General features: G+C 52.8%; 1 protein-coding gene across 1 annotated transcript; it reads right to left on the bottom strand.

Moving 5' to 3' along the window:
• Positions 1 to 4,906: 4,906 nt before the first annotated feature.
• LOC119105337 (hapless 2-like) lies at positions 4,907 to 8,422 on the bottom strand. Its single transcript, XM_037228805.1, has 4 exons — positions 8,374 to 8,422; positions 5,906 to 6,253; positions 5,613 to 5,858; positions 4,907 to 5,257 (listed from the first exon to the last, which is right to left on the bottom strand). Exons 1-4 carry the CDS (start codon positions 8,377 to 8,379, stop codon positions 4,907 to 4,909), a joined length of 951 nt encoding a protein of 316 aa, XP_037084700.1. The 5' UTR covers positions 8,380 to 8,422.
• Positions 8,423 to 9,402: the final 980 nt, after the last annotated feature.

Here is a 9,402-nt window from a genome sequence, read left to right as displayed (position 1 = left end):
GAATGTTAATCTTCATCTTGTGGTCCTCTACTTCCCCTTGTAACCTCCCCGCTTGTATGTAAAAAGGGGAGGAGACGAATCTAATAATTCCAAATTCAAATGAAAGAGGCTTCTCTGAACCCCGAAGCGAATAAACCTCGTGCATTGTGCGGCGCACTTTCGGGTCAAATCCGGAGCTTTCTGCAGCCTGTGCGGAGCCACGAGGCCCGTGTGTTTCATGTACTTTCAGGCTGAGCCTCCTTCGTGGGTCAGCATGGCCCTTGCACTCCTGCACGAGCCTTTTTGCTGTGGATGTAGTAAGGGACTACGCAACAGGGAGGGAGCAACAGGACAGTTATGCACCCAATTGTTGAGCTGATGAATCCAAATTCGTGTTCACAAGACATTTTCTGCATCAAGTCGTGAAGTTAACTAAGGCTTTTACACTAAAGGTGTCTACTTACAGAGTCCATGGAGCACCATGCAGTTAATTCTATCCCAATATCTGCCAATACAAATCATTTTATCTTACAACCTGAGCAAAAGCTTATCATCACAGTACTTCATTGCCACCCGAAGACTTTTAAGGGTAACTGCTGCTTGTCCAACCTAAACGTGTTCATTTACAAAGATGGCTGCCTAACAAGCAAAGACTTAACCTTTGTAGATTTAAGTGGTCAGCTTACGTCTAAGATTTTTCTTCTTCTTTTCATTGGTATAAAAAATACAACAAAAAGCCTTTCAGCTTCAGCTATAAAAATAATCTTAGCCTTCCCAAAACCCGAAATGACCGGGAAGCGTAAGATATCTTTTATCCAAATTAGGGAAGCATAGTACATTTCTGAGTAGTTGAAACAGAAAGTAGTGATAAAGTTGTTGTGTGGGTTTCCTTGTCTTCTTTCTGCAAAAGCTTAGGAGACGCATAAGATGACCTTGCCCAGGAGGTTCCCCAGCAGGAAATCCCACCGCCCACTAAACATCGAACAGCATTGAAAAACGGGCTGCTGTTTCGGAACACTGCATGAATGATGTGAGGGCTGTAGTGAAGGCCAGGGTAAAGCGTAAATATCTCCACTTGCTGCTATCCTCTATTGTCACGCACTCTGCCGGCATTCAACGGTAAGCTAACTTTATCGGTAATCCCAAACCCATTTGTTGAACACGAACCGCCTGTGCTGCTCTGGGAATGCATCGCCGCCCGCGATTTTTTGCGCCGGCTGGGTGCAAAAAAATCGTAAATGTCGCGGCCCGGATCGCCTCGGGGGCGCGCCGTCGAGCTCATATTTAACCGGTAAAAAGGTCACTGGGCTGATGTGACACCAATAACCTTATTACGCGCCGCGACCACATTGGCGTTTTCGTGGCCTTAAATGGCCCCGCGGGCGGTCCGGTCGCTGTTCACCCCTCGGACCACTGTGAGTGAGCGTATCACGAGGTCAGCGTGCCGTCCGGTCGCTGCTCACCCCTCGGACCACTGTGAGCGAACGTATCACGAGGTCAGCGTGCCGTCCGGTCGCTGTTCACCCCTCGGACCACTGTGAGTGAGCGTATCACGAGGTCAGCGTGCCGTCCGGTCGCTGTTCACCCCTCGGGCCACTGTGAGTGAACGTATCACGAGGTCAACGGTGGCCGCCGCTTTGGAGCTGCCCCCTTTCCAGCTGTCTGTGCTGCGTAGGGCATGTTCACATCATGCGGTCTCGTCCTGGAACCACGTGCCGCCAACCGTTATTATCTCACGGAGCCGCGCTGCCCTCATATCTCGATTTGACCAATGTGAAGACGAGAGTTTTGTTTTGAATTTGAAGGTCATTCTCAAGCTCTTGACGTGTCATCATTTCCGTCGTATCGTCGTGTTTATCGTGCAACTTGTAACCCATTGACCCGAATCAAGCATTAAGCCATACGTATGGAACGATGCGAAGTAAATGCATGACACGACATGATCATTGGTGTCATTATTGCCGGGATCAAAACGCCTCTCATAGATATGTGTACAGGGAACCTGAGCTCTGAGCAGAGCCGGTCAGACCGGCGTCACCCGGCGACGAAAGCTCGTCACTCGGCCCTCCCCGGCCTGGTCAGCGGCGCTCCGTCGGCGTCCGGTCCGGCCGCCCCTCCGCTCCCCCGCCTCCCAGCTCTCTCCGCCGAGGCGCGGCGCCTCGACCAGCCGCCGAACCGGCCAGAAGTGGCCGCCCTGAATTCATTAGCCGGTGACTGACCACCCGCCGGCCGGACATCCTCTCTGCAGCGCGGCACCCCCTCCCCGGCACCTGTTGTGAAAACGCGCCAGTCTGGAGGCGGCGGAGCGCGCGTAGCCTGAGCGGGCGTCCGGTTCTCCGGGACAGGTTTCGCGGGGGCCTCCGCGACTCCAGCCTGACCCCCTTCGATCGTTTCCGGCCCCACGAGCCAGACGGGATTTTCGCGGGGTAGTGGCTCGCGCCAGGAAAGCCACCGGGGCGACTCTCTTTTCCAGTTTGTAAATGCACGTCAAGGAGGCCGCGATTTCCCGACCGGTTGGCAAAACGGTGGTTTCACCCCGTTCTGCAGTTTGGGCTCTGACTTTTGTGAGGATGGAATGAATGAAGGCTCACGGAGCCAGAAGGCTTCAACCCAAACCGCTCGTGCTAGCGCCGTTCTCAGTCAACACGGCACGTGGCTCTTCATGTCCTCCAGAGGAAACACGACGCCTCAGGAGGCTTTCAGCTCTCTAGCTGTGGTTCGGTAATCTCATTGCAGAGTTTCAAGTTTCTGTCTGGCCAGTTCCTGCTTTGGTTGCGTTCGCGGGTATCAGAATATGTGACGACAGTGTAGCGTCCGTGACGAAATCAAGCTCCGGCAATCGTTCGTAGCTGTCACTTGTGTTGCAAAGGTCCGGGTCTCTCGATGATTGCTGGTTTCGGCACAGTTGCTGCATACCGGACACGTGATCGGAAATTCTTCACTCAAAGTGTGAAAGCTTTATCCAAAGTCCAAGCCCATCGTCTGTTGTACCCGCGTCCATCACCACGCGTAAAACACCAATTGAAGTACGTCATCCTTCTCACGTGTATTTACAAAAACAGCGGAGGACGCGCGGACTCGCCCGTAACGACACATCGCTAGCAGATGAGGTCATCGCGTTGAAAATCATTTCACATACACGTTGCTGTTGCGATGCAGTTGTGAATGACACCAGATCATTCCACGGCTGTTGAAAACGCATATGGATCGAAACGCACCATGTCGAGAGAGCCGCGAGTCCTGCAGCCACGTGTCCGAGCGTTCTCGGCTCATAGCGTTCAGGGGAAGGTTCTCGGAGAAGCAGTGAAGCGAAATAGATAACAGGAGTGGGCGTTCAAGCGATAGATGCGTCTTGGGTTTCATGTAGTAGCTTGTGTGTAATTCTGGTGTTCTAACAAAACTACAAAGTAAAAGGAAAAGGAAGGAAGGAAAAGCAAAACTACCAATAAATCATGGCATATTTGGCATATGAAGCGCTACGATTACGATGACAACTAATCGTTGAACGTCATGCCAAATATGTGATGCAAGTGAAAATAAAAATAAATGTAACGTAGGTGAGAAAAAAGGAGTCCTAAGCCAAATGCAGCTTGTTTTGGCCATAGATAGTGTAAGGTGAGTCTGACACAGAATATAGAAGCTGAATTCACATTCGAAGGAATGTAATAACTATCAATAGCGTCGTTGCTTTAGTTGTGTGAAACAGACCATGCCAAAGAATGTTTTACAGACGTCGAACGGAGAGAGAATGTAAGAGATGCAGGAGAGAAGTTGCAGGAGAGAAGTTGCAGGAGAGAAGTTGCAGGAGAGAAGTTGCAAGAGAGAAGTTGAAGGAGAGAAGTTGAAAGAAAACCTGCTGCAGCTGAATACTAACTGCAAATAATTTATGTGAGATAAAAACAATACTCAGGTATGGTGATAGAGAATGAGCGAGAGAAGAAGCATATAAAGAGAGGCAAGCGGCAGAGGAGAGAGGAATGATAATAGGGAGAGAGAGAGAGAGAGAGGAGGAGAGGAGAGAGGGAGAGAGAGAGAGGGAGAGAGAGTGAGAGAGAGAGAGAGGGAGAGAGAGAGAAGAGAGAGGGAGGAGAGAAAGAGATAGGAGAATATCGAGGTCGATGAGAAGATGACCAGGAATCCAACAGGAATGCAACTGTTAGAACTGTAAGAGCAACAACCGATAAACATGGAGATGATCATGTCTGCAAAGTTAGGGAGTAATTTGTCAAGGCAGGGTGATAAAGAGAAGAAACTGGCAGAAAGGGCCCGCAACAACAGGGGTAGGGAATATTCCAACTGAAATAACGTACCGTGTCTATTGGAGAAGCGAGACACACCGCGATCAGTCAAGCGTTGATGGAAATGCTTCGGCGATGAGCAAAGCCTTTAATGTGCATTTGACCTGAGTTTTTCGAATTTCAACGTCGATTCTGAACAAAGCCTCCGAAGACATGCAACTGTTCTCCTGTGTTCTAAAAATATTTGTAACGGTCAATGGAAAGTAGGGGACATCGGTTACCCTGTTGGAAAACGCTGGAATATCAGGAAGGAAGCGTTGCTACATGTGCATTAGGCTTATTTAGCGTTTCAGAGAACAGACTAGATTGGCACAAGATATGCATACACCCGCGATTATATGCGTGACGAAGTTATGCAGGCTCAAGAGCTATTCGACACGACCGAGTCAAAAACCTGTTTGACATCTAACGTAATCATCGCATCACATAACTCCAACAAAACAAGCCCCAAATCGATTTGCACATTATCATCACACAACAGTTCAATCACACATGCACAAGGGCAGTATTTGAGCGTTCTATGTGCGAAACAATAAATTACTGACGCTTGCCTCTCTGGAGGCGAGCGATCTCTCAAGTGCATAACGTCAAACTCGCTGCGGTTACAAACAAGATGGGTCTCGCGGAGGTCAGTGGTAGGAAGGGGCACCGTAGGACGTCGCAGGAGGGCCGCCGTAGGAGCCGGCTGGGGGAGCGCCGTAGGTGGCGACTGGCGCACCGCCGTAGCCTCCTCCTTTGCCATATCCCTCGTCGTAGTAGTGGTGATGATTTATGATGACCGAGTCTTGGCCACCGCCCTTGCCCTTGCCCTTGCCCTTGCCCTTGTCGCCGCCCCTTGCCCTTTCCGCCAAAGAGACCCTTGAAGAAGGAGCCGATGCCGCCTCCCTGCCCTTTCCGCCTCCTTTGCCCTTGCCACCTCCGTAGTTTTTGGGCGGAGGGATGTCATCAAGCACGCTGCTGCCCACTTTGACGAAGTTGATCTTCGGGAGGAAGATTGGGAATTTGATCCGGTTGACTGTAGCTCTCGTACCAGGGATCGTCATCCCCAACCTTCCCGTAGCCATCGTCATCATAGTCCTCGTAACCGCCGTCCGTAGCCGCCCTGCTCCCCGTATCCATAGCCGCCGCCGTAACCGTCGCCGATAGCGTAGGCCACCACCTCCACCATAGCCGCCGCCTCCGAAGAAGCCGCCCGCCTCCTCCAGTGTAGCCACCGCCTCCGGAGTAGCCACCGCCTCCGGGATAACCGCCGCCTCGGGGTAGCCGCCGCCTCCGGAGTAGCCACCGCCTCCGGAGTAGCCACCGAACTCCACCACCTCCGGAGTAGCCACCGACTCCACCACCTCCGGGAGTAGCCACCGACTCCACCACCTCCGGAGTAGCCACCGACTCCACCACCTCCGAGTAGCCACCGACTCCCCTCCGAGTAGCCACCGATTCCACCACCTCCGGAGTAACCACCGACTCCACCACCTCCAGAGTAGCCACCGACTCCACCACCTCCGGAGGGGCCACCGACTCCACCACCTCCGGAGTAGCCACCGACTCCACCACCTCCGGGGTAGCCACCGACTCCACCACCTCCAGAGTAGCCCACCGACCCCACCACCTCCGGAGGGGCCACCGACTCCCCCACCACCTCCGGAGGGGCCACCGACTCCCGAGTTGCCGCCATCATAGCTCGTGTAGCTGCTGTGCTCGTTCGGGAATCCTCCGTCATGTCCGGCGACGTGGCCTCCGCCGATGCCGCCGCCGTCGCGGGCGATCGGCTGCTCGTAGCTGACGTGGCTGCCGCTGGAGTCGGCCTGGGCCTCGAGCGGGACGGCGGAGTTGCGCGCCTCTACCGTCAGCGCCTGGCTGGTGGAGGCGCTGCTGGAGTGACCGATCACCTTGGCGTCGGCTCCGGCCCCCGTCACCGGCTGGAAGCCGCCCTGGTCGGCAGCGGCCAGCGCCACCAACGCCGCAAACGCCCACGCCTGGAATAGCAGCGTCGGGTCACCGTCACGCACGGCTCAGACGCGGCGCTGGGGATCGAACACTGCTGTCGCTGCCTCGGACGCTGCCATAGATCGACCACGCGCATATGTCAGGCCAGCTGGGAATGACGCAGGCTTCAAATGGCATTGCACGTGGGCGTGCGGCCCATGCAGGAAACTGCCGTCGCTTGGTGATGAGCTGGGAACCACAGCCGCTGGCGTTCCGTGATAGCGGTGCACAACGAACTGCGTTGTGCCACCCTCTGAAAAGGACCACGCGCAAACAAAGGAGATGAAAAATCGCCACAGGCTATGCTACACGCTCAGCCCCGTGGTGGACTTCGAGGCGAGGTTTGGATTGCAAACGTCGTAAACGTTTCAGTTAGACAAGAGTGCCACAAGCGCACGTCCCTCCAGCGATAGGTGTCTTGGTCCATCGCCTTAAGCGCCATAGCATACCTTGCCACCTCTGCCTGCAGCGCTGTATCAACCACGCAGATCAGTGGTTGACGCACAGTGCAGGGCCAGTTCAGTAACTTCAGCACGCTTTGAGCCGTGAATTTGTCTGGACTGGATGGGGTTCGTACTGACTGGAGCTGCTACATCATGTTGATCACTGCCTCAGGGTGCCCACATGCCGTTTTCGCGAGAGAAGTGGAGCTGGACGTCATTAGGGCGACTGGTGAAGTGGAGCTGGATGTCGTTAGGACGACTGGTGAAGGTGGCTTTATTGAATCTATGGCAAACGAAGCATAGCAAAGATGCAGAAAAACGCGTAGGACAGCCGTTTGATCACTATAACGGGTCGCGTGGGAGTTTCCTGAATGCCGCAAATGGCATACGGTCGGCATTCTTTGGTGTCAGGCCAGTCTGTTTCGCGAGATGATTTTGATCGTGTCTCAGTTTCAGGCGCGCGTTGGATTATCACTTGAAATGAGCTTACTGAGTTATGCAGCCAGCATCAACCTTTCAATGGACCTTGAAAACAGGTATGGATCCAGTGTAATATCTGAAGTGAAGCAAAATAGTTTGTAAAAGCACGTTTCGGCATTCCGATGATAATTGATGGCATCATCATCAAAATAAAGCAGACATGTCTCATGTTCATTCAGGCGTTTACACGGCTCTATGAAAGAAGACCCCACCTGCTTTCTCAATTCCCTTTGGATTCGGTCTTCTCTCGAAAAAGCGGACAGCATCAGTCGTATTTGGCAAGCCCGCTTTCTAAGAGTATTGAAATAATGGTATATAGCATTGCTTGATGCGTGCCTAGGATGAAACCAAAGTCTTAAATACTTTTATGAGATTTAGTAAGCCTTGGACCGCTCTTTGTCGTGTTACAAGGTCCATAAGGCCTTATAACTATCATTATCATCGTTAGGGAGGGTGATAATGATTAACATTATTGTTTAGGATCATTGTTATCACTACCACCGCTGCGTATCATCACTGTCACATGGCATGCATACTACGTCAGGGATCGGACCTGGCAACAAACTATCCCATTCTTTTTTTTCTGCGCGGCAGAAACTGCATTTCGTTTCGGTTCACGGTTGTGCAACATTATGGCTTAATGTGTTGGCGTTGTACGGCTGCGGCTGCTGTGTGCTGGCCTCAACCATGGCCCAATCTAAAGCCAAACCTTAACACGCCGCGTGACAGCTGCCGAGAAATGACCTATAACTCAAAAGAACGATCCCACAGAATGCTGAAAATGACAATTTTTGGCAGATATGTCATTTGAACACCTTAGAATTCCAGCTTGGTTTGAAATCCTTTTCAAATGTGTTATTTTGGGCCGATAGAAGGTCACCATAAAAGTTCACGATCTATATACTTTTAGGAAATTTCACTAATTCTTCTAATCACTAAAAATTCATCAATCAAAAGTGCGATGTTACGACGTGGAAGGCACACGCGACCACCATCCACCGCGCAACAAGACACAAGACGCTTCGCGGCACAAGCAGCCCAAACCCTTCCGCATCAAAAGCAATCGGGGGGAACATCCCACATGGCGCGTGGCTAAACGGTATTTAAGAGGCTTACAATGCGTCGTCAGCATGCGCGCCTTCCAGCACGACCTCGTCCGCCGGCACGCCTCGGCACCCTACACTCACCCTCATGATGAGCTCTCCGTTTCGGTGCGCTGCTCGCAGGCACCTGTCCGTTCCAATCCCGACCAACTGTGACCCGACCGGGTAGCCGGCAGCCTTTATACACGGTCCGGCCGCCCGGCGGGCTTTCTCACCGAGCCGCCGAACGGAGCCCGCCTCCGTCGGCGCACGGATGATGTCCCTCCCCCTCCCCCCTCCCCCTTGCAATAACCGGCACCGGCGCGGCGGCTCGGTGAGAGCGCCGGGGGATCTAGGACGCGCGCTCGCGATGGGGTTGGTGAGTTGGGGTGATGCGGAGTTGGGTGAGAAAAGGTGAGTGAGAAAGTGGTGTGAGAAGAGGAGGTTCAGAAGAGGTGGGAGATAAGAGGTGGATAAGAACAGAGGGGTGAAAGAGGGGGATGAGAAGAGGGGGGTGAAAAGAGTTGGGTGGGAAGAGGTGGGTGAGAAGAGGGGGATGAGAAGAGGGAGTAAGAGAAGGGAGTAAAAAGAGGAACGAGAAGAGGAGGCTAAAAAGTTGGGCGAGAAGAGGTGGGTGAGAAGATTGGGTTGAGAAGAAGCGGGTGAGAATAGTTGGGTGAGAAGAGGGGGTTAAGAAGAGTTGGGTGAGAAGAGGGGGGGGGGAAGGAAGAGGTGGGATGGTGTTCGGGTTGAAGATGGGTGCGGTCCGGTTCCCAATACTTATAGATCCCGGTGTCCGTATCTTTTCTAGGTCTCCAAAGCTTTTTTCAAGGTGCATGGGATATGCTCATGTTTTGAGCTTTAAACGGGTCACTGGTGGTGGTGCCGTTGAATGCAGTTATGGGTTTTAGCTATAGCATTCCGGCGATGTCAGCTGCGCAGGTCACTGTGAGTGGCAATGTTCCCGATGTTCGGCACTTGTTGCGTCTAAAAAGGTCCTTCGTAAAACCTGTAGTTTTGTCTCGTTCCGGAGAAGCACGTTGGGAGCGACTGTTTGGCAGGCCAGATCCCTTTACCTTTGCAGCGGCTGAGTTCGAGCCAGAACTTGGTTGTCAGCGTAACTCAGTTAACGCA

This window comes from Pollicipes pollicipes, unplaced genomic scaffold (genome assembly GCF_011947565.3).
Source record: "Pollicipes pollicipes isolate AB1234 unplaced genomic scaffold, Ppol_2.1 Scaffold_6138;HRSCAF=7277_pilon_pilon_pilon, whole genome shotgun sequence".
NCBI classification, from domain to species: Eukaryota; Metazoa; Arthropoda; class Thecostraca; order Pollicipedomorpha; family Pollicipedidae; genus Pollicipes; species Pollicipes pollicipes.
Note: the sequence above shows the minus strand (reverse complement) of the source record. Positions and strands in the feature narration are given on the sequence as shown.

Bases quoted from the DNA above. Each gene is read 5' to 3' on its own strand.
- LOC119105337 (XM_037228805.1), bottom strand. The intron at 5,859-5,905 runs GTCGGTGGCCCC...GCTACTCTGGAG, and splicing joins CCTCCGGAGGTGGTGGGGGA to GTGGTGGAGTCGGTGGCTAC. The intron at 5,258-5,612 runs GTCGGTGGCTAC...TTCCTCCCGAAG, and splicing joins CTACTCCCGGAGGTGGTGGA to ATCAACTTCGTCAAAGTGGG.